Source organism: Scleropages formosus, chromosome 13 (genome assembly GCF_900964775.1).
Source record: "Scleropages formosus chromosome 13, fSclFor1.1, whole genome shotgun sequence".
Classification (NCBI taxonomy): domain Eukaryota; kingdom Metazoa; phylum Chordata; class Actinopteri; order Osteoglossiformes; family Osteoglossidae; genus Scleropages; species Scleropages formosus.
Window position 1 is genome coordinate 7,594,089 of NC_041818.1, and position 25,692 is coordinate 7,619,780.

At 45.1% G+C, this 25,692-nt stretch overlaps 1 protein-coding gene across 2 annotated transcripts in view; it reads left to right on the forward strand.

Moving 5' to 3' along the window:
- Positions 1-25,692, forward strand: part of tsc22d3 (TSC22 domain family, member 3) — a 45,965-nt gene that overhangs the window by 18,172 nt on the left and 2,101 nt on the right. Inside the window, exons 1-2 of one of the 2 annotated variants that reach the window (XM_029257396.1) lie at positions 23,843-24,985; positions 25,609-25,660. In XM_029257396.1, coding sequence (XP_029113229.1) covers positions 24,864-24,985; positions 25,609-25,660 — 174 coding nt within the window. In that variant the 5' untranslated portion in view covers positions 23,843-24,863. Of the gene's footprint in view, positions 1-23,842; positions 24,986-25,608; positions 25,661-25,692 lie in introns of those variants that run through there. The other variant, XM_029257395.1, reaches the window with a different exon arrangement.

Below are 25,692 nucleotides of genomic sequence, written 5' to 3' on the forward strand. Positions count from 1 at the left end.
TAGTGCCTCTCTGACGCCTTGCGTTTCCAGCCGACCCGGGACATGGCTAGGTGAAGATTACAGTGCTAAAACCCGCTCGAATAAGCTGATCCCTCGATAAGAGGCTAAGCAGCCCTGTGAATGTCAGCATTTTTTTTTGCCCATATCACATCTCATGACACGCATATTGTGGGGTGTGGCGCTTGAAAGGGATGGATGTTTAAAATCCCTTTGCGCTCATCGCTGTGTTCGAAAGACAATCAGCGGTGAACTGAATCTATCTGAGCTCTAGACTGAATTTCTAAACAAAGACTTGACCGATGGCTGCAGAGAGCTCCTTTCCGTTAACGTATTACCACTAACATAAGATAATAAACAAGTGATCGGGACACTTAAGAATAATTTACCACTCTTCGAAAAGAAGCAGAGGTAAGCCCAGAGCCTGTTTATATGTTCACAGTTCAAAATTGCACCCAGGGAATGGATGGCAGCATTTACACCCAAAAAGAGTGTAAACGGGGCATTTAAAGGGCACTTTCTGCATTGGCTTCTAATAAAGTCTCTGGGTCTATAAAAACCCATTGATATAAGGCTTCTCCGGCCCGTTTCGCAGGGGCTTGTTCTTTCACACAGCGGTGCGCCAGTTCACTTAACAAGAACAAGCAGCAATAAAAGGATCAGAATCACTCCAGTGTCAAAGCACCACCGTTGGATGCCACCTTCCCTTTTTCACAGCGGAGGGGAAAAAAAAAAATGTCTCAAGGTAATTCTGTTTTCTACAGTTTACCTAAAGAACTGGGAGTACAGCCAAGAGCGCTATCAGAGGAAGCACAGTGGAATAACAGCTGTGGGAGATCCCTCCCCTCCTCCCCTCCCTTGTTTTTCATTTCCCTCGCTCTGTGGAACTTCTGTCTGCTGGCAGGCCGTCTGTCCGGCACGCGAGATCCCTGTGTACAGAAGTAGCGCTTCGACATCGCAGTGGTTGTCTCGTGACTCTCATGCCAGCTGCTCCTTCTGGGGCCTGGAGATGTGCAATAAAATAAAAATGTTCTGCAGGAGATAGACACAGCCCAGATCAGGAGTAGCTTTGAAGAAAACCAAACAAAACTCTACAGTCATTATTATATTGGTACCATTAATGTAATTGTGGAACGGCACCTGGAGAGCCACTCCCGGGGGCACACATGCGCGTATATCATTTGCATACTAGATATTCGATTTTCATAACTTTGCATAGAAATACATTTTAATAGTGAAAGTGCATGAACGTGGGCGGTGATGAAAAAAACAGAGGGTGGTTTTAGGACAGGAAAAGGAAATGCTAGTAGTATCTTCAGAAGAAGGGAGTCTAAAGTTGCTGCTGTTCTTCCGACTTTCTGTCACTGAGGGTCCGTCTGAAAATAGCCCTTCCTGTGTCGGCTTCCCCCTTTCCCTGAGAAGGGTCATGCACAGTTCCAGCCTGTGGACTCTGTGGACTCAAGTAGGCTCTCATAGACCTCCCCGTGTCTGATTTACGTAGATTCTTCATCATCTCCGTCTGACAGAAAGTGATATTTTTGTGCACCGCTTCCTACGCGAAGAGAGTGCTCTACCGGAGTATGGGATGCAGAATGTGATGGAAGGGTAGAGGAGCAGGGAATATACAGGCACAGATTCCGTTGGATAAACACACCCACGGTGCTCCTGAGAAGGGTATCTGTGTTTTTGTCCCCCTGTAATTACCTACTGGTGATATGACCCCCGGTCGCCACCCCACCCCACCCCACTATAGCCGTCACCTTCACCTGCACCAAATTGCCGAGGTGCCGAGCAGATGGGCACAATGAAACACAGACAAAGATTAATGAGTAACAGGCGATTAGGAAGCACTTGTCTGGCTGCAGACAGGTCATGGAGGTCGTAACATCCACAGTAAGGTGAAGTGGTATACAGGGAAAAGGTAGAAGGAGAGCCATGTGGGACTGTTGGCAAAGCACTGACATTTATTAATGCCTCTTAATCATCTTTAGAAGGGCTGTTGGGCAACTTGTTACTGGTATTTCCAGAGGATCCTGTCACTGGATCCTCGTATAAGTCTTGCGAGTTGCTAAAGAGGCTATGCTTCGTGTTCCTAAACTCCATCTGAGCACCCAGGCAACACGTCCGTGTTTTAGCTTTGTGAAAGAGCTGCAATTAAAGCCCTGACAAGGAGATTAGCAAGGCTGCAAATCAGTCCAGCTTATGTACTCCTTTAATAGGATCTTGAGCATGAATAGAATGGAAAAAAGAAACAGTTATTTTTGCTCTTGGAACTGGAACACAAAACATCTTGTATTGGGGTACAATTCAATGCTGGCAGTGGGGGAGAAAATCATTTGTGAGTCAAAGGCCTAAGATTTATGGGATGATCTTACAGCAATCAAGCCATCAAACCAGTTTTTTTCCCGTCTCTGGTTCATTCCCGTGAATTCTGTTTTCTGCACAGACAAGATCTATGTGAGAAAAGAGGGTCGCATGATATCCTGGACGAAAATTTCTCTCAATTTGGTGTAAACCATCTGGTCAGTGGGTTGAGGTGCTCTGTTCAGCGGTTGGCCAGGGTGCCAACTTATGATACTAATTATTATTATTACTGCAGACTTCCCGGTGGCATTCAGGACGTGCATCAGAACCCACGTCGTACCCACGTCGTACTGCTCTGCCCTTCCTTCCACCCAGCCGGTGCTATTTTAAAACCAGGGATTAGGTGGACGCTTTATATAACTACCATGTTTTGATCTTGCTGCTTTGAACAACAATGTCGTTGCGAGAATAAGTTTACTGTGGGCCCTCAACCAGTCTTTTATATATATGTACCGGAGTGCTCCAGTGCCTTTCTTTTTTTTAATAGATGAATATACCCTTAACGGCATTCAAGAAGAGTCTCAGAACACATCTGGTTTGGACCCACTTCTCTTGTCATATCCTAACCGCTTACACCCTTGTGTCTCATCATTTCTCATAATCCCCTTTTTCTGTTCATTCTATATGCAGCTTAAAAAAAATGGTGGTATCGGACAAGATAAGACTGCTTGGACGATAATGTATCTACCTCACTAGCCGTTAATCTGTTTTTCAGATGGACTTTTGTTTACTCTGAATTGTAAGTTACTTTGGAAAAAGTCTAAATGAATGAATGTAAAATGTACTAAAGGAGTGACCCAAACTAATTGGTCGTGCTGGTAGGCAGATCTTGTCATGGTGTACCGAGGACCCAATAGCAGGTGCGTCTTTATTCAGTCGAAGACAGGCAAGAGAATGGTCAGGGGCAGGCGAGGGTTGATGGGTCTTCATACTTCATTTTGGGGAACACACGGAAGCCAGAGTCTAGAGAACGTGAGCGGAGGGTCAAAACATCAGGTGAGCAATCTACAGGAACGGGGTGGGAATCAGGGAGGTAAACAGGGTACAAGACTGGGAGCGCTGTTGAAGTGTTGAGGTTCCACAGTGTGGAGCGTCTAGGCAACCTCTTTATACCCTGCATCACTGAGTAGTCACGGGTGCGATCGGTGGGTGTGACACATCTGCTGTCCAGGAATTAACATTTTGTCTTCTGACACATTCCATTTCTCATTGATATATTGTATCAGGCCATGAGCACTTTTATTATGCAGGGTTTGTGGGACTAAAGCTCCCCATGATTGGAGAATGATTGGTTAACCGGAGCGATAAGTGAGGTCGGGTAGAAACGGGTTAGCGTGGTGAGTGGGGGCGTTTATCTACAACTCTCCAGGTGATCCCCCTGGTGTTTTCCTGCCTCCTCGAAGCCCTTGTGCAGACTGACATGAGCTATAAAAAGTTTTTGTATGGCAAATGCATACATTTGCACGTCATTTCTTTTGGTTAACCAACACAAAGGTGCTTGTTGCAACACAACTTTCTGCAGAACACCGTGAACCTTATAGCCACCTTATATCTGAGCACTCTGACTGAATTTGAATACAGGTTTGACTTGTAAAACTCTCGACCAAGCTGTCATCTTGGAGAACATTCTTCCACAGTGCGGCCTTTTTCTGTGCCTGCACTGCAGTTTCCAAAAATGTAATTTAGATTTTTGAAACATTACTTATATTTACCATTTTTAGACAGCCATACAAGCTTGTCTGTGGTTTTTAAATCAAAGATGTTAACTTCTCTATTAGCGCGGGGATCATGATTTAACTAGTTATGACGTCAATCACAGCAAGAAAAAGGTAAATAACAAACACTTCCCCACTAAAAACAGCCCTGGGGAGCAGTGTTTACGCTATTCCTTGAGTGGATTTTTATGTCTGCCTTGTTACAGCGGATGACTGAAGTTTTTCCCTTTCCTTTGAAACAATGCCTTTGTTTATGTCTAGCTAGAAACTCTAGCAGGGTTTCCTCCAGTAACAGAAAAGAACCCAGGGTTGGTTACATAATTAACATATGGTTTTTTTTTGAGAAAGGAAATAAAGTGCGCATGATAGTTTTTTTTAAGGATTCTCAAGACCACTCTGTCATCTTCTATATTCATTTCATTTATTGACATGCTTATATATTGACCCTAACAAGACATTATGCAAGTGCTTGCTGTACTCCTTTTTTTTTTTTTTTTAACTGATGACTTCTGGGAAGGTTTTTTTTTTTTTTTTTTTGCATAAATGCAGTATATGAAACTTTTAATGCACCATGCAGGTGAGAAGACGACACCTGGGCACCTTAGATGCATGTGATGTTGAGAAGCCATAAACAGGCAGCAGTGTGGACGTGATGGAATGCTCATCTTCACCTCTCCTGACCCCATCAGTGTGTATGTCTCTCCGTCCTGCCTCCTGGAATGTGACCGCTCTGCCCTCACCGCCCCCCCCCCCCCCACTCACACACACACACCTCAAACACACACACTTACACACTCCGGCATGGTGGAAGCCACCAAAAGTGCAAGTGCATGACCCATTTAAGCAACCGATTTCACAGTTGCGTGACAGTCTCTGCCGGCATCGACTTGCCCATGTCTGTTATATCAACTGCACGGTAGACTTGGTCTTCTTCTTGGACGTCTCGGTACACTTCACTTTATCAGTATGGTATAATGCAGAACAATACACCCGACACGCGAGGCCTCTCTACCTCCCCCTCTGCCGCATTGGCTTCACCTACAACTTCAGACGCTTCTTGGTTGCGTGTGCTATTTTGTACTCGATGGAGCCAACCTGCTCTACCGTGACGAAGAGTGTCTGATGTTATTGCAAAGGTCAGCAACAACAATGCTGCCTTTTCTCCTAGATTTAAGCTTCCTTAAAAGCAGGCCACAGTGCACACTTGTGAAAGGGATTAGCCTGCTGCTGCGTTTAACAGTCGAACGTCGCTGCCTAGTTATGTAACATCACCTCTTAAGTGGGATTTCGGAGCACAGACGCTCAGGTGCAAATGCGAGCTGTGGACCACGGGTCGAGGATTACGGTGCTTGGCAATGCCGGTGTGTCTGTAGCTACGAGTTGCTGCGGATGAGCGGAGCAGCGAGTTCAACTCAGACGCACTCCAGCTGGCGCCTCCCCTCATAAATAATTTGCACCGCCCTGATTTGTCACAGCACATGTTCTGGAACATTGTGTTCCCTGCATGTGGAGTGGAGTGGTGCTGGGACTGCACGCAAGCCATACACACACACACACACACACACACACACACACACACGCGCGCGCACAGAGCTGGCTGCAGCTTGCTAACCCAGCCACCTCACTGCCCGTTTAACAACATCACACACAATGACATGAGTTCTCGACTCTCTTCTGCTTCCACTCCAGCCAGAAGGTGTACATTTACCACTATTTGTATACGGAATACTCAGATGGCGCTTAATCTGCTTTGCGGCGCAAAGCCATCGTGAGTTAGCTTAGCATTGTTGCAAAGGAAGGAGAAACACGTGCTAATTAAAAATGTAGCTTTGTAAAACCATTTTATTGCACTCTGAGTTCCAGAAACGAAAGGTGCATTTCAAATACAAGGTGGACTTGAGAAGCATTTTCTGTGGCTTCCCACCTGGCAATGTAAGCTAGAGCGGATTTACACAGCTGTACCGTGTTAGCGACACCCGATAGGCACCGAGCGTTGTGAAGGGCGCCTCTTTTTTATTATCCAGATCATGCGCCTTCTAACAGGACAATGTACAGTACTGTACCTGACAACACTTCAGTATATCAGAGAGCCACTCACTGAGTTTCAGAGCATGTACACAATGGATTAACAGTTGACTGTCATCATAGATAAAGATAACACTTGGTGTGTCTCCTCATGACCTTTCATTTCTGCAGAGGAAGGTGGGACCCATTAGATACGTGTTTGCTTGCTGTGTTAAGGTGTCAGTGTCACGTTGTTGACATGATCCCGTTTTTCTAACACCGGCAGGAAAATTTAGCAGGAAGAAAAGCTGCAAGGTACAAGACAGCCATTAAAATGGCATGCAGCTGTCGTGCTCCTCTGTATCGCTCTTCTTCAAGCGTTGCAGAGACGTGACGCAAGCCGTCAAGGTACACCGCGGACCAATGCGGAGCAGAGCCTGGTTCAGATGGAATCTCTGTTCAGCCTTGTTAAGGAGGGTGGATGCTGATTGGGGAAGTTTTTCCCGACAGGGTTTTTCTAATATCATCACCTGCTTTGAGCTGATGATGGAGGTACTGCGTTCTTTCAGTGTAGGGTAAAGTCAAGGGTCTTTCAACATCACTGTCGATGTTTCAAAAGGCTTGGATAAGATTCCACCATTTATTTACAAATACACCGAGACACAACATCAAGAGATAAAACAAAAGAGTCAAAAATAAAACAAAGAAATAACATTGTCAAGATGCCTAAGAGTCCTGTATGTTTTCCGGTCCAGCAGGAAACCTGTGTCTTCCGGCTGCGCTCCGATACCTGGTCAGTCCTTTGCTAAATGGTCAGGTGACTCTCTACAGTTTCTGCTGCACAATCCACTGACGCTGCTCTTTTTATAACCTCTTGGACAGTTATGATAATTGGCTCTTCACAGACATATCGTTTCAGTGAAATAATTTATTTGAAAAACCTAAAATAATTTATTCACTGGTGCATGCATTAACATTGCGTTTGGCAGCAGTGAGAATTATTCAAGGAGAAGAAAGCTCATTGTTTCTGCGCTGCATGATGTCTTTGAACTGGCATCAAAGCAGTTTCAAAGCATCTAGCGTCTAGTGCCTTTAAGAAAGAGTGTTTTTAACAGAGATTCTGCAATTCTATCTTGTCTGCCGTGCTAGTAATCTTCTGGCAGGAGAGCATCTCCTCTCCTGTGCTTCACGCCTACTTCATGTGAGCCTCCACTTGCGTGCAAGTTAGGGCAGAATCAATAAGCAGCACAGTGATGCCTCTGAATTACAGTTAGAATCTGTGCAGGATACAAGCCGTGATGGACTGGAGCCACACTCCTCCAGGGTGATCACATGAACATGTTCCCTGTTTACCTCAAAGTGCATCTCAGTGCCTTCCATGATCTCTGGTTAAGGACCATGGGGGTCATCATTTGAGGATTGGACATGCCAGTGCACTAAGAAATCTGTGTCTCAGAGCTATAGGAAGCTGCCTGTCACCCTCCTCCCAGCAAAAAACCAGTCCCACCCAGCCTTTCGCACGTCCACTCTCCATCTGGGCCAGAATCCTGCTGCTCCAGACTCAGCGTCTGCCTTTGAAGTCAGGAAAGGCGGACCTCTCATAAGCCTCCCCGATGCACACCCCAAACAATTTCATTAAATGAAATCTCCAATCTGGCCAAGCAGTTCAATTGTTTACCTCAATAACAATAATTACAAAAGTAATCACAATATAAATCCAAATTTAATTGGCTCTTTGTGGAGCTTTGCTCCTGCCATTGGTGGTTTCCTAATGTGTCAACACTTGACTTGGTGTTTTCTATCAGCTACTACAGGGACTCGGTTGGGAGTGACGGAGGGGCTATTTTCCACAGGAACCATATAATGTTGGATTTATGGACTGGTGGGTCAGTGATAGAGAGGCAAGTGAAGGTGAGAACAGAGTGAGAGCAGGGCCAGAATATGGTGTTACAATGATGAAGGTGAGGTAACAGAAGAGTGAGAAAAAAGTGTCAGTGAAGACAACTCAGTGTGACACCAGGGCACAATGGGCTGACAGCTGGGTGAAGCCTCTGGTGAAGTCCTACAGCTTTGCATAAAAATACCTTTTTCCTTTTGTACATGGGGCTACTGGGTGGGGCAATGCCACATTGTGTAACCCCTGATGTGACAATCACGCTCTAAATTCTAGATGTTGAGCTCACGGTAGGCTGTTGTGTAACGCCAGGCATCGATCGAAGCAACTCCTAGCCGCTGATGTGTGAGGAATGGGGGACGACAGCACCAGGGCCTCCAGGGAGAACAATACATTATTAATTAGTTCTGTTTGCGGGAGGACCTGGGATGCCCCTGACAGGGGATGGGGGGGGAAGGGGTGGCACCATGCTGTCTACACACTGGGAGACTGATTAGCACGTGTGTGCAGGAACATGCTGTACTCTTCTTGAGGATTCCAGGTGTGTGCTGTGAGGTGCAGCAAAAGTGGTCCCCCCACCACAGTTCACCTGCCTGACGGGCGTTTTTCAGCAGTACTGTAAAAGACAGCTGACCAGCAGGGAGGTTTAACCAGGTTTGTCGGTGTGTTGAGTATTTTTTGCAAAAATATTATGATCATGAGCAGAATATGCAGGCATCTGTAATCCAGATGTAACACTGAGCATCTGCGATGTTGCTGTGGCAACAGATCTATCAAATCCTGTTGTGTGCATTGATACGACAGTACGAAAGACATCCCTGTCGCTGTCAGCAAAGCCATAGCAAAGGTTTATTTGACGTCCTCCAGAAGACATTGCCCTAACAGTGCCCTGAGCCACAAAGGGACAACAAATTGTAATGGGCCTGATTGACTAGGAAGGACTGCTCATTAGTCAGAACATGGCAGTAATACCGTACAACACAAGGACTTAATTCAGATGCGAGCCAACGTAGACATCTTGTTGCTGTATGCGGACACTAATCTGGTTTGAAAAGCCCATCGTGGTAATTTGCTTTTAGGCTTCTGCAGTTGTTCCTGAATTAACAGACAAGTCGCGCTGGACCACAGCCTTAGGACACATAAATTATATTTGAGAACTGCCACTGTATTATTGTTGTTCTGGCAGCGCTGCCAAAAACATTAAAAGTAGTTATAGACTGTGAAACCCTTTCATTCAGCAGAGCTGCTCAGTGCGGTTTCCTGGGTTGGCTCAATGACTATGAGCTCTTAAGCACCGTATTGAATTGTGGTGAAGCTTGAAGCTGATCTAGGTTCAGTGGGCATGATGGACTTTGGCATTCCCTCCTACCCCAGTGCTCCGTGAGATGAACCTGATGCCAGTCCATCAAAAAGCAGCGGTGCTCCAGTGGGATTTTTGTCTTTGAAAGCAACTACACTTATTCTTTATTCCTTTAGTGCCACAGCTGCTATTGAAGACATTATATAACAGTGAATTTGGAAAAAAAAAAAAACTGAAGAAAGGAACATGAAAATAGAACATGCCTTACATTATGTATTTGCTCAGCAGATGTCTACATCCAAAGTGACTTTCTCGGCCTACAAAGTGTTTTTTCTGTTTTTTTTTTCCCATTTTACTGTGCTGTATTTTTAAAAATATCTGCATTGAGTTACTCTTAGCTAGATTATTTTGCAACATGCAGATCTTGGCATTTTAAAGTGTAATGGTCACAAGTTTGGTCTCAAGTCCAGTATCCCCTGCCACACGCCACCTGCTGTCCTGGTTCCTCTAGTACCACATCATGCTGGGCTCAGGCGAGTGTCTAATCCCCCTGACACTGTTTACTGTTCTCCGCTTACCTTGTGGAACAGGGAGCTCAGTGGGCGCCGGCAGGCAGAATGTATAGGGTGACCTCTGCAACCTTTTGTTCTGTTATGCCTCCCTGCATGAAGAGCTCTTGTTCTGCCACCATCTAACCCTCTGAAGCATTCTTCCTGAAGGCAATAGGGGTGGAAGACTTCAACCTTTTCAGGTTCCATTAGGTGAACGGATACTTGGGGCAGTGTCGCCAGTGCGCTCATCAGAAGATCTCTACAGTGCCGTCATTTAGCACAGAACCCCTACAGTTGCTGCTCTCACTTGTACGTGTGCATTTCCATGGGAACAGCACAACATCACAGCCCACAGTTTATTCTACACGTCTCACTTATCTTCCTTTTTATGGTAATTATTCATGGAGCACCACCCTGAGCTTTGCAAAAGCCGTTGCAAATTGTTCTTTTGTACAGATGCCATTGCATGGCCTTTCAAAGTTGTGGTTCAGCTGCGATGCCGAAGCACGATGAGTCTTACTGTACCGCAGCCTTGCTGCCGTTTGGGGGAGGCTGGGGCTTACATAAGTCTGGAACGTGAAGCCAGAGCTCTGTTTGTGCAGTCAGGCTTGAGATGCTATATTTCCACTTGAATAACAAGGAGGTCTGGGACCGAAGTACATAATGCATGTATACCGTGGACTGCGTAAATGTGAAAGGAACTCGGTCACACATGTGAAGCATGTACGCTTTGTCCCTTCAGCTAAAGCGCAGCATCTGTGTCATCCTGGCGTGATACTCCGGCTGTGCTGGATGATAGCATACGCTGTTAATTAGTATGCGTTGTGGTCATTCTCTGGACAGGGCTGTAAATGCTGGACTGCAAATCAGCCCCCCCCCCCCCCCCCCCCCCAGTTATTTAACTTAGATAACGTTTGTCTGAGGTTACAGATTTTTACACTGAGCCAGAGAAACTGATTTGTGCAGTACAAATATTATCTAATATATAACATCTTTACAAATTATCCATACACCTGAGTATTTCAACATATTTAACATAACTTACTCAACATACCAACATTTCAACATACCTTACTCAACAAAGTACAGCAGACCCGGTGTATTCAAATAAAACAGATAAAGAAGAAATTAATTTGGTAGGTTTTCTTTGGTGAAATACAGACCTGCAGGACAGAAGACTGACGAATTTGTCTGCTCTTAACAGTAATGATGAAACAACCTGTCTGCCTAAACACAGCCCTCACTCCTCCTGGCTGTTGCTCTGAAAAACACTCAAAGGTTGTGGCCCAACTTGATGGAAGACTATACAGTGTATGTACGTGAGTAACACGGTGAACAAAGACAGACGTCCAGCAGACAGACTCTGCTGACAGTAAGTTCTGTGAATCTGAGAGGATCACGGTTTCACATTTCACCGAAAACTGTTTTTTTTCCTGCTGTGATTTGCTATTTGGCATAACAACAGAACAGAGGAGCACCTGGTCACACTGACACGGAGACAGAAGCAGTAACACAGGTGTGATCACACTACTTAAGAAGTTCCAAAAGGATGTCCAGATATTCAACAAATTCAACCACATCACATGCCATAATCACCTTTGTATTTCCTATATATCAACTCTATAGACAGCTACTCATGTCACGTTTGCTGGGCATAGAATGCCACTATATAGAGTAGTGCCCGCTAGATGAATAAATGTGAATGCAAACATACAGAATAACATTAATATGTGAGTGCATGGATTTATTTCTAATGGTAAGGATGCTGTGAGGTCACCACTGTGTGAAAGGATCTGTGCTGTAAAAGTAAAGGCAGTGCACTGCAGAAAGACGATAATGAGGAAATGAATGAGTGTGTCTCTGTTTTGACAACAGGAGGGCAGGCACCGAGCAGGACGGAGACGTATCTGGGAAGTACGGGCGTGCTGAGCAAACACAAAGAGAAAGGGTGCCATTCAGCCGCGTGGGAGAGCAATGGGCCATGGGCTGGATTCCAGGCATGACATCGGGGCAATGCGAAAGTCCTGTCCTGAAGTGTCATTCGGGCCCGACAACTCACTAGAATGAGCAAGTCAGGCTGTTGACCTTTAGAGTTGCTTTAGTCTGAGTTATGCAAATTTAAAAAAAAAGGAAAAACTGGCAAATGAATATGTCCAAACCCCTTTAGTTTACTGTTGTTTTCATGTTCCACTGTTGACTTGTTTGAGTTGACTCTACTCTGTCTACACGAATGGGAGAACAGCCACCAACGGGTGGTTATATAACAGCAGTCTGGGCGGTGCCGTGCTCCAGATGTACAGTATTTGCAAAGAGATACGTGGCAGACACAGCGGCTGCGGATAGCTGGGCTGGGTGTTTACCGCGCCGCAGTCTGGGCGGGGTCACTGCAAGGCTACCGCGTCCCTGACACGGTGCAAAGACACCTGTTTACACAGGTAAGGCACGCTCGGGTTTTGTAACTATTCAAATAGCGCCTTATGTAACCGTCTCGTCGCCCCCCGTGTCACCAGACAACACGAACGAACGCTGTCTGAGTGCTGCATGGATGAATGCTCCTGTAATCTCATAATTACATAGAGGTGTTCATACAGGTGCCAGGACAGAAGACATAAAACCCGCTTTATTATGTTTGATTGTCTCGAGAACACGCAAAGGCCCCAGCAAAAATAAACACGCTTGTATAACTTACACTTAATGAAGCATATGTAAAAGTTCATGTGAGACTGAACTACTAAAGAAGTGAGACACTAAGGAAACTGAGAAACAGAACAAAACACTTTTAAATTTTAAGTATTTTGCTTTCTGTTCATGCACGAAAAGAGAACTTGCACAGGTGCAGGAACCTAAAAGAATGTAGGGCTGGGAGTCGGACATAGCTACGTGGGAACGCTAGCGCTCGCTGGAGGACCTTCCTGCCGCTCAGGGGGATCTGTCACAAGAAGGAGTAGAGCCACCAGCAGTCTAGCTGACGTAAATAGATAAATACACTCTCCCCTGTGACAGAACACCAAATATGTGGTAGAACTTGCAGATAATAGCTCAGTGATTCCCTATATCCAAGCTGCATAGCTATATCTAGCTTCCGTCAACAGAACTAATGCCTTTGCTGGCTTAGTCACTCAAGAGCTCTCAATTATGAAACACTGCTAATATATTTTGTGTCCCCACCCCCAGAATCTTCCTCCTCTCCAGTTTTCTTGATATCATAGTGAAGTTACAATCTGTATTCTTTCTGGCATGTGAAACTGAGATGCTTAGTGTCAAAGACTTCCCCGAGTATTGAGTGATGTGGCGCAAGCGAGAGTTCTCCAGAAGGTTGCTCTCCAGGCGTTCTGTCCAAAGGGAGCGTCCCGTCCATGAGTGTGGAGGGTGTGATCTGCGAGATGTCAGTCTGACTGACGTGTCCCATGGTGAAAGGGCGCACGCCTTGCTGTGTTATTGGTTTTTCCAGCTTTCCCATTGACATGTAATGGCCCGTGACTTGACCCATGCTCTTGCCATGTGACTGGGTTACACTACCGTGGCACCATTCATGAGTCTTCACGAGCCGGGTTTAAGGAGGACTGCATTGCCAACCCCGCTTTTCACTGTAATCAATGATACAGCGTCAACGTTTGCTCATGGCGTGAAAGAAGATTAAAGGACTTTCTGAATAACTGCTCGGGAACACTTTTGGCCTATTTTTAAACAGCAAACCACTTCCTCTTGGCATTTACAACCTTTTCGTTTGGCCATCTTATTGTTGGCCCAATTTTACCTTTGGTAGTTCCCTGACGCTACAATATTGTATGCACAGGACAGACTATCCATTGATTCTGCAAGCTAGAAACAATGATTTTTGATGGTTGGGTTGAGAAAAGATGCATCGCCTTCAACTCAGAGGAAGATGGCACTCTTTTGAGTGTTTTTGGCACTGTATGTGGGATATTGTAAAATCCCCATCTGCATGTTAACTTCACTTCTGTCTTGAACAGACCAGCTAAGTGTTGACAGTAAAGACCTATAACGGCCTAGTTAAAGATGAAAATATTGGAGATGAATATCTGAATATCTTCTACGGCACCTGAGTGATGAGTAAAAGAATACAGGTATGAAAACCAGTCATTTCATGATGGACTTTAAGAATTAGTATCGGTTCCTTGAGAAACTGATATCCGCCGTTCTTAACAGTTTGTTCCTCAAGGAAGAGGAGTTCATCTGCCAGAAACCTTCTGTCTATGGTGGTTACTATAGACATGAAGAGCATATTCTCAGTATGAGTTGTAGATGTTGATGCCTTTGTGTGGAGGACCGCGGTGCCTGAACCGTATTACAATATTTAGTTTATGGCAGCTGTGGAACAGTAATTATTTAGCTTTCGGCAATGCCGTTACAGTCGCTATGCGTTGCGGAATTGTGAAACTGTAAACTGTATTGATGGGCGAGAGACAGGGACACTGAGCAGCAACAAACAGACTCTCTGGCATATAGCTCTATTTTATTTGTGAACATAACAATTTATTCATTCTTTGAATATTTCTAGGAGCTACGCTAGAGAGAAAAACCGTTCAAAGTTCACATACGGCTTCCCTGTTTGCGTAAAGTGTAGGAAAAGTAGTTAAATGCAGAGCAAAACTGTTGAAAGATAGAGCAGAGCAAAACGCATTTAGTGTGAGCAGAAAAAAAAAAAAAAACACTTTTTCTGCTTGTTCTGCAAAGCAAATTCTTTTGAAAAGAGCTCCGGTTTTTTTTAAGTGTCATCCGAGTTCCTTTGAGACTAAGGAGACACTTTAAGGGCAGAGAAAAAATGAAGAAGGTTCTGTTAAAAAGACACTCATGCAAATCTAAGACACATCTTACCAGCCCAGACGGGAAAACCTCAACTTTGACACAAAACTTAATTATATGACTTCACACCTAATTAATTGAAGTGTTTGTGTTTGACAGATTGGAATTTCATACACCTTCAAACTAGCAGACTGTATACACCTGTGTTTGGACAGCGCCATACCTTTCCTTGGAACAACTCTATTGCACTGCTTGTTTTCGTGGGCAATGAAAAAGCCATGAGTTCATCGCTCTCAATCATTCTGTTCTTGCGGCTGTCATTAATAATTACCTTTAATGCTGAAATGCACCTCACCAAAGTGATTTTCTAGTGATATGATTTATAGTGTATAGTCTGTGTTTCTTTAGAACAGATAACCTACGGGGACGTCGACTGGAGAGCAAGAACTATGTTGCATGTCAGCGAACAAAGAACCTATTGTACGAGGAGACAAACAGGATTTATGACATCGTCTGTGATTATTATGGAGATAAAGTCATTTTTCAGGGAAAGATTAGACTGCACAGCTCGGTTTCTTCAGAACCTCACCAGTGGTTGCACTGCTATCCAAGTGGTCAGTAACACAGTGTTTGGCAGATATTTGCTCTTCCTCTCCCAGGGTGTAGTCGTGATGATTAAAAAATTAAATGCCACTGGTGTAACGCAACTTTTGCCACACTGCACTGAGATGCATTAACGATGATGAAATTACTCAAACAACACCGACGGCTTGCAGAATCTGAACTCTTACCGCGCAGAAATTCCGATGACGCTACTCAGAAAGACAGCGAAACCTTTGCTTTACACCATCCCTTGGCTTCGTAAGATGGGAATTACTTCTGGAGACATCTATGAAGGTTCTGTGTGTGGAATGTGGCCAGCACCAACCCGAATACGTACGTGAATCCATCCAACTTCGAGAACTGCTTGTCCTCAGCAGGGTCGCAGTGAAAAGAACCTATCTTGGAAGCATAGGGCACAAAGGTGAGGGGAGTATGCCCTAGGAAGGACACCAGTCTGTTGCAGGGTACAGCTACACACACCGTCACTTACACACTAAGGGCAATTTAGAGTCACTAGTCTATCGAAATGCAAATTTCTGGATGGTGGGAAGAAACCAGTGCATTTGGAGAAAACCCACAAAGACATGGGGAGAGCATACAAACTCCACACAGACTGAGTGGGGATCAAGCCCACATCCTCTCACACCACCCAGGCATGTATAGGATACATTTTTCTATGCAATACATTTTTATTAATGTATAATGTAATGTTCGGTATTTACAAGCATTCATATACATACATCATTCATTTAAGGGATATCGGTGAATAAAATCTTACAGTACATATGTTTAGTTGTAACGTACTTTTCTTGCAGGTTAACTTTTCAAATAACTCAGTCAAATTATTTATTATAGTTATACTTATATTACTATATTTATATTCATATAATTTATTCTCATACAGAAGCAACAATGCTTTGGGGTAGATTTACTAAAACTGCCATACAAATTTAGAAAATTCACAACCTACACAAGGTGGGACAGCTGGTGGCATAGTAGTTGAAGCTACTGCCTTTAGCCCCACAGATTGGAGGTTTGATTCCCCCCATCTGGCTGCAGTACTCTTGAGCAAAGTTCTTACCCCAAAATTGCTCCGGTAACATTATCCACCATATATATAAATGGATAAATAATTGTAGGTAGACTAACATTATAAGTTGCTTTGGATAAGAGCATCAGATGAATATAATATGTTGTTTTAATTTCCATAATACATAATATCTCTGAGTACTAATGAATAATTAACCTTAAGATATTTAGGATTGCCAGATGGAGATGAGAAGCTTATTTTGTCCAAAATATCTTTAAGATACTACTTTCAAAGAATAAAAGAGCAGAAGTTTCCTTATTTACAAACCATAATATTTGCATTTCCAGGGAGGCAGATGAGGACATTTTATTAAAAGCATTTAGGGGGTTTAGGTAAGTTCACTGTGCGGTTCCCTTTGGTGCTGTTGCATTCCAGTGTGGTGCATGGCAGCTGTGTATAATACCTGCAATCTCCCATAAGCCATAAATTATACTTCGGCAGACATTCCTGCACATTGTTTCTCTCTGAAGCTCTTTTCTTGTAGTAACACTTCCTCCAGTGTGGGTCTTTCTCAAGGCCCCTGAAATAACGCCTGCCTTACCTAACAGTTCGCACATGTGCATGTTTGTTTGTCTTGCCATTAAACACAGATATGTATCGTTGCAATTTTACTGAGTATTATTTTCATGCCATGTGGGGGCGCGGTGGCGCAGCGGGTTTGGCCGGGTCCCGCTCTCCGGCGGGTTTGGGGGTCGAGTCCTGCTTGGGGAGCCTTGTGGTGGACTGGCGTCCCGTCCTGGGTGTGTCCCCTCCCCCCTTCAGCCTTGCGCCCTGTGTTGCCGGGTTAGGCTCCGGTCCACCGTGACCCCGCTTGGGGCAAGCGGTTGCAGACATTGTGCTTGTGTGTGTGTATTTTCATGCTTTTTAAATAACGAGACTCACACACACACACACACACACATTCACAACTCTCTATAAAGCAATTACAAAACATAGATTATTGCGTAATGTTTTGTTACACCCTTTAACCAACTTCGTTCCTAGTCATTAAAACAAGTTGTACGCTTCCTACTGGAATTTATGGTCTGCAGACCTTATTTAGCCGAAATGACGCCACTTGCGTGTACGCAAACTCTTTAATTTGCTATATGATACTCACTGCACTTTATTACAGTCTCACCCATTCATTTCCAACAGATCTAACAGACATATAAAGACTGAAAACAACATGTAATATTCAGTGCAACTGTCGATCATTAATTCCATGCGCTCAGGCGCCTGCTGGGGAGAATGTCAAGAAGCCTTCCGGCAATCAGGGGAAAGAGACCAAATTTGACCGGAACACAACCTGAGAGTTAATCCTGCTGATGCATCAGACCTGCCCCTGGCCGGGGGCTCCTTCCAAAGCCCATATATGCTGACCATGGCTTCACAGTTCTCAGCCTTACATTTGTAATTCTGTCCTGTATCGCTGCCCTGATGCAGCGCAGTTTAAATGCAGCAGCCAAACGATACACTTTCAGCCAATATAATAGTTATGCTTTGTGTGTCGTGACTGAGACAGAGAGTGAGTGAGAGAGAGAGAGAGAGGGACAGAGAACCCCAGTTGTGGTAAAAACATCCCAGCCCCACTATTCTCCTCCCCCTCACTGGTCCAAGCTCCCCAGTGTCCCTGGGGGTCCAAGATCCTTCGGTCCCACTGGGCGAGCCCCACTACTCCTGACTGCTGCGTGACCTCCGGTGAGCCATGAGCTACCAGCCCCCCTACTCCCCTAGTCTCTTCAAGAGGAGGGATCGGTAAGTGAAGCAGTACCTGGCTGGGGGGGGGGGGGGTGTTGATATTACGGTACTGGTTTTACTGACAGGTGACTGGAGAGATGAGTGCGAAAGCAAAGAGGTTTCCTTTCTGTTGTGGTCGGGTTGTGTCTAAACATCACAGTCACCGGGTTCTTCAATCCTTAAGTTTGTAATCAGCTTCTTTCCTGTATTTTTATGACCAGAAATTTTTCTGGTTGGTAATATATGCTAATCAGTCAATTACGGGTGAATCTGATTTATAACTTGTTCTATGCTGTGACAATCCTTTTTTTTTTTGTTGTTGTTGTGCCATCAGTGTGATGTATGTTTCTCAAAAAATCCAAAGGGTTACATCTGTTTTAAAGAAAGATGAATGAGCATAATGTCTTTATTTGCCACGATTAAGTACCATTTTTTGGGCAAAATCTCGTTATGGGTGCTTTATAACTGTGACGAGTAAACAGCCGTAGTATAATTAACTGATGTGTTCTGGGCGAGTCAGAGATCACTATAAAATCTAAACACTTCGTGTTGCCCTGATGGTGGGATTGGATACGGGTTCGAATCAAGATCAGTCTGTGCGGAGTCTACATGTTCTCGCCATAATTTTGTGGGTTTCCTCTGGGTGCTCTGGTTTCCTCCCACAGTGTAAAGATGTGTTTTGGTGAAGCGGTGACTCTAAATTGCCCTTGGTGTGTGTGTGTGTGTGTGTGTGTGTGTGTGTGTGTGTGTGCATGTGTTCCATTGCCCTGATAGGGTTCTGAGTGATTCAAATAAAGGATAAAGGCACCAGCTAAATTATTCACAGTGTGCCACTTTGGAGAATAGCATATGCAATATGCATAAAGGTAAATGTAAATGTAATGTGTAATACAAGGTGCATTGTTATTATCGCAAGTACATGTATATGTCTGTAACGTAAAAGGTGTTTGCCTGTGCAGGCGTGACTGCGTCGACGTGACTGTCGGAAGGGCTGCTGGATGGTATAAGCTCTGTGTGGGGTGTGTGCCTGTGAGCAGTGTGTGTTAGCGATGTCTCCACCAGCCTCGCCACGGCACGGCTCTGCAGTGCGTCCACCCGCCGCCGCACCCCCGTCATGTTTGTCCCCCTCGGGATCGTGTCGTCATGGATTGTACCTCTGCAAAGAATACTCAGAAAGCAGCAAGGAGCTGAAAATACTCTTATTAAAATATATTTTTTAAATAACGATATTAGAATAGATCCATGCAATTTTAATAACCTCTCATCCTGAGCAGGGTCGCAGTGAACTGGAGCCTATGCCGGAAACATTGCATGCATTGCGGTGGGGGGTACACCACGGTACACCATGTCAGTGTATAGCAGAGTAAAAATATGTGAATATTTTCTGAAATTACTTTTCATAATAAAAATATTTTAAATATTTGAAAAGCACAGAAATTATTCTCCGCTCTGTGCTCGGGGTTTCTTGCCTGTCTGATCGGAGGCTTCTTCCCCGTCACCAGGGACCGAGGCCTTTTCTGGCACTCAGATGTGGACACAGCTGACCCCGGGTTTCACCGGGCCACCGGGGAGCGTCAGTCCTGTAGTGTGTCCGTAGACTCCGGTGGAACAGGAGCTTGTTTGGAGTACACGGTCCCGGTTGGGGGCTCACAGAGAGCCGACAATAGAGCTTCTTCATAATAGATGAAAGCAGAGTAACGGGGAGCCCTGCTCTGCGGTGGGCTCTTCAGTGCCAGCGCAGGTTTCCACACCGGGCCACTGACCACACACCTTGAGACCAGTGCAGGTCCGGTTCGAAGCCCATCCCCGATCCGCGTGCCTCTCTCCCTCCCTGCTCCGGAACAAAGCGAGGCCGCAGTGCTGGGATGTGTCAGGAGACCCAAAGGACGGAGAACCCCCACCTCCTTCTCCCACCCGAAGCAACAAAGCAACCAGTGTCTGTGAAACCAAGGCGTTCCCAGTGTGCCGGGTGCTCTTCGGGAGGGTGTTTCTATGGGCCGTGTTTGCTGTGCACGCCAGCAGCAGGCATGTCAAAGGCAGGTGCTGGTGGCCTACATGTATGCTGGATTTCACACCAACCCATTTCCTTGTCTTACCTGCTATTTAATTATCATTACTGCTTACTTACTGCAACAAGTTTGCCATAAAGTGCAGGATTCCCTTTTAAAACATAGTAAAACTGTGGTGGACAGCTGGTAACGTAGTTGTTAGAACTACCGCCTTTGGACCCAGAGGTTTGAATCCCACCTCCAGCTGCAGCACCCTTGAGCGAGGTGTTTACCCTGAATTGCTCCTGTAAAACTGCCCAGCTGTATTAACGGACAAATAGTTGTAAGAACATTAACGTTGTAAGTCATTTTGGAGAAAAGAATCCGCTAAATGAATGAATAAAAATGAAGCACTAGCTGATCTACATGCGGTAAATGTGAGAGATTACCTAAGAGCGCATTATAGGAGTTAAATGATTTCGGTGAGAACATTAAAAACCTGCACTGTCTCCCAGGAGCGGAGATCATCTGGAGCACTTTGTCTTGGAACGGAGCAGAAACGCTTGCAGGGTCATTTGTGAGCCCAACAGACCGCTGGCGGTCGATGGCTTTGCGAACAAGTTAAGGAGGGCAAATGCAACATGCTAGCGGGAAGGGCGCTACACGCGGAATGTGTTTTTCCGCTCGGAGCTCAAGTCTGACTTGGCCCGGCACGTGGGAATGAGAAACCGTGTCCGTAAAGGTGCAGCTCCCTTTGCCCCTGTAACACCAGGCTAGCAGAGGCCGTACAGCCAATCTGTCCTTCTCGAGCATCACGCTAAGGACATGGAATTTGCTGTCATTCGTGAAGGTAGGCCTTTGTCAGACCGCATCTTTTTCATTGCCTAGCACGAACGAGGCTCGGCATTCATTTTTTGCTTTGCCCTGCGGTGCTGTGAAAGAGCGCTGCGATCCAATCTGCCCCTGCGCTGCCTCTTGGGGATGTTACATAATAAAAAAGCATCACGCTGGGTCCAGTCCGGTTGGGAATGTGGGAAGCCTGCACATGTGAACTGGTGGTGTGCTCTCTCTCAGCACGCCAAGGAGCTCCACAGCATGTCTGCGCTCATCCATTTACCGTACTGCACCACTATTAACCCCCCTCAAAGTGCAAACAACCCCAGCTATTTTACTGCCCTATCTATCTATCTATCTATCTATCTATCTATCTATCTATCTATCTATCTATCTATCTATCTTATTCTTTTCTGCTTTTACCTGCTTTAATGCTTGTGTTTATGGCTATGAACAGCATCTCCCCATCCATGGTGGCAGGAGTCAATATAGCCATGTGTTGTAGCTAGGTGTCTGTACAGTGCTGTTTCTCCTGTAGGTCCTTCACTACCTGTACCTGCTATGGCTCTGGGTTCCGGAACTGACGTAGTGCCATCGGTGCTGTATGAATGGAAGCGATTTCCGCACCGTTGACAAGAAGCCTTCAGGAACAGGGGGGCCATTTCGGTGTGTGCACGGGTTTCAGCCGACAGACACGCACATTCAGAATCTAGAATCGCATTTGATCCCTTCCTGCAGCTGAAAGTACTCAGCGTGTTGGGTGTGTGACTGGAGCTCATGTACAGCATGCTGATGTGGGTGGTTTCATTACACACACTGTGCTGCTCCTTTGTTGACGGCTCATATGCACCCCACAAGGTTCATACTGCCACGTTGTTTGGCAGGAGATTAGTTTTCACCTACCTTCTCTGATAAGGAGCAGTGCTGTATGATCATTTACATGGTTAACATTACAGAATGATGATGAGAGCCTCTTTATAATGACTTGTGCTGTGATTGGGATCCAGAAATACAATAATACACAGGGAAGCCCTTGTGCTAAAGGGTTTTAGGGTTTTAAAGTCACACTGATCTGGTGACGTGTATTCATACACAAAGCATATGACTGACAGCAGGTGCCTGGACCATATTGTATTCTGGCTCTAAAGCCACACTAGATATAGCCAGGAGCACAGACCAGACATCTTTCAGACAACAAAATATTTTTTAGTGGGTAGGCTCTGGCTCGTCGCGACCCTGCTCGGGACAAGCAGTTGCTGATGATGGATGGATGGATGGATGGATGGATGGATGGATGGATGGAAGTACAAAGAACAACTGCCTGTTTAGCGGCTGGATGTACTTCCTTGTGAACAAGTGACACACAGAATTAAAACAGTACTAATATTCTTAACTTGGAAAAAGTGTCAGCTAAATGACAAATTTAAAGGAATACTAATAGTACAGCTTTTTTTTGCTCATTTGCACAGCCAATGATTTATATTCATACTAATGATTATTCAACTCAATCTGACATCTTTGAGCACACTTTGATGTGTATTCATATTTAAAATAGAGCTGGTAGTGTAGTGGTTAGAGCTGCTGCCTTTGGCTCTAAAGATCACTGGTTTGAATCCTACCTCTATGCAAAGTACTTACCCTAAACTGCTCCAGTAAAATTACCCAGCTCTATAAATGGGTAAATAATTATAAACTGCTTTGGAGAAAAGCATCAGTTAAATGAATAAATATAAAATATCAGTTGTGTATTGGTCAGTGCTACCTACCCATTGAGACAAAGAACCCTGAAGTAAACAAACTAGCATTGTTTGTAGCAGAGGCACAGCCACTCTGTCTCAGGAGCTAGAAATCTCAAGAACAGTTGCTTAGTTTACCAGGGAGCTTTCTAGTAGGAGTAGCTGTGGAACAGCCCCTTCTTTCCATGCCACTGTATCAGCAGGCAAATTTAAGAGAATTATGAGATTACATAAGCATAATAATAAACTAGAAAAAAGACCAAGAAAGTGCTCTTAATGTTGAAATAACACATTCCCTCTCTCACTCACCATCATTACCTGCTTGTCAGGGTTGTAGGGGTCCAGAGCCTATCCTGAAATCACTGTCCACTTGACTAGGATGGGTAGAGTTGGACATGCACACAGTCACCCACTATGGGGAATTTAGAGTCACTAATTCACCTGAAACACATTTTTGGACTGTGGGAGGAAGCCAGAGCATGAGAAGGAAACCCATGCATACATAGGGAGAACATGCAAACTCACACAGGGTGAGCGGGACTCGAACCTACGATCTAACAGCCCAGGTGCTGTGAATGTTTTGCCCAGAGAGCAAACTTGGAAAAATTAAATTTAAAGATAAGAGAAAAGATTAAAAAATGCAATAGGGTAACACAGTGGCACAGCGAGTAGCACTGCTGTCTCACAGTGCCCGTGTGGAGTGAGAGGATGTGGGTTTGATCCCTGCTCAGTCCGGGTGGAGTTTGCATGTTCGCCCTGTGTCTGCGTGGGTTTCCTCTGAGTGCTCTGGTTTCTTCCCACAGTCCAAAGAGATGCTGTTCAGGTTCACTCATTGTGTCTGAGTAACAGAGAGTGTGTGACCCAGTCAGTAGTGTATCTAGCAGTGTAAGTCACCTTGGTGAAAGTGTCTGGGCTGATAACACTACATAGAGTTCATGGGAAGTCGCTTTGGACAGAAGCGTCCGCTAAATAAATAGATAAAAATAAATTTGGATTCATTGTGATTAAAAAAACGTAACAGCGAAAGATATAACAATGATGAGACCATTTTGAACCAATCAACCTGCGCTTGAATGATGCGGTACAACAAAGGCTGGAAGTGAAGACGTGCACTTCTCCACTTGACCGCTAGAGGCCAACCTTACAGCGCTGGGAAACGTGCAGCAAGTGTGAGAAAACATGGAAAATACCCACGTTCCTGTAGTTTTCCATAAACAAACAAATACCTAATTTTTTTTTTTTTTAGCATGACGACGGATCACGACGGAGTGGTTTTTGTTCTTTTTGTGAGATTATTTTTTTCCCCAAATATGCACATTCCGAAGTGCAACCTGCAAATCCTACAGAAATGCAACAGTACGCAACGACGGCATGATAAGCATGGATAGAATATTACAGGATAGAATACTAGTCAATGATTATTATTCATTTCACACACAGCATGCTGCTCAACATGACACGCGATCGGTGCAACAGCAGAACAATAAACAACGAAAGGATGGATACGACAGGAAAGAACAATTAACAAAAGCCACATTTACAAGATAGAGTTGTTCTAGACTAGGGGGACAAAACGAAGGACTCCAGGTTCGCGTGCGGCTCCGTTTGCCGCCGCGAATGCAAAACATCGCCAGTAAAATCTTCTTGTGTTCTTCGCTTCGCTGACCCGCTACAGGAAGTCACAGTAGTACATCGTGTTCCTTCTGCGCTACCAGGACTGTACCGTGTTCCCCCGCGTGTCTTTTGTACTGCACCCGTTTTCAGCCCAAAATAAAGACTCATATCCACTGTACTTTGTTTTTCCTCACACTTGTTTTGTTTATGTCTATCACCGTTATCTTGCGCCCTCATTGTTACTTATTTTTTAGTTAGTAGGTGTTTATGCATATTATGTAACGTGTGCGCCAATGTTTTTTGCACGTTTTATTCGTTTTACAAACAGGTATGTGCAAAATTCGGTCTTCGGGTCAATTTGTTTACTGTTCTCGTGCAGAGTTCAGGGAGGGGGCAAGCAGAGATCCGCGGGCAGAAATCCGCCGGCGGTCTAATTTGCATAATATATTCCTACGTGTTTGGTGCGCGATGTGACGTCAGCGCCCCGTATATAAGTCACCGCTTTCAGAAATAGAAGCAGTCGGTGTAACAAACGCGTAGTGCTGCGGGTGTCTGTATAAAGCAGCTTAACAGCCGTTCCCCAAAGTCTCTACAGAACACAACCAAAACAAAACCGTCTCTTATCCGGTAGCACAACACACCGCAAACGTGGCGAGAAGCATTATCCAAACGGGTCTTGTCCTGAACATGAGCACGGAGATGTTCAAATCGCCCATGGAGGTGGCTGTCTACCAGCTTCACAACTACTCCATCTCCTTCTTCTCGTCGCTGCTCGGAGGGGACGTGGTGTCTGTAAAACTCGACAACAGGTAAATATGCGCGCTATTTTCCCTGTAGAATTTCAGAGTAGCAAGAACGGTTTACCCCGGAGCCCCGCGAGCGGGAGACGGCTGCTAATTAAAAACATGCGGAGGGATATAATTCCGAATTTTTAGCGCGAATTAGTCAGTCTCTGCTGCAACGACGTGTGACTGACGCCGGTAACAGAGCTGGAACCGCGGGTTCGAGAGCCCAGCCCTGGAAAATAACCTAGAAGCCCGAGGTGTTCGTACGGTAGAGTCACTGGCTGGATGTTTTTGTGGTGTCCTGGACGCCCAGAAAAAATTAAAATAATTACCCGCATTATCTGGGCTCGTCCGAATGCAGTGCGCGACTGTGCAGGAGGAGTAGATGAAAATATCTGTGTGCACAACTTTGACGCTGAGTTCGGCCGCGGTGTCCTGAAACGTCCATCCACATACCTTGCCGGCTCTGCTGATGTAACGCAGTAATGCCGTTACACAGCCTGCAGACGGGCAAACCGGCTCTGCGTGTTGTTGCCGTGCCCTTCTTCTTTGCCACCTTTGCACCGCAGCCCGACGTGTTTTGCATATCTGTGGAGCTTATTGTTGATACTTTATTACTAAGTAACGTCTGTCTCCTTTCATTACAGTGCCTCCGGCGCGAGCGTCGTAGCCATTGACAACAAGATAGAACAAGCAATGGTAAGTGGAATTCTTAATGGACACATGGATGG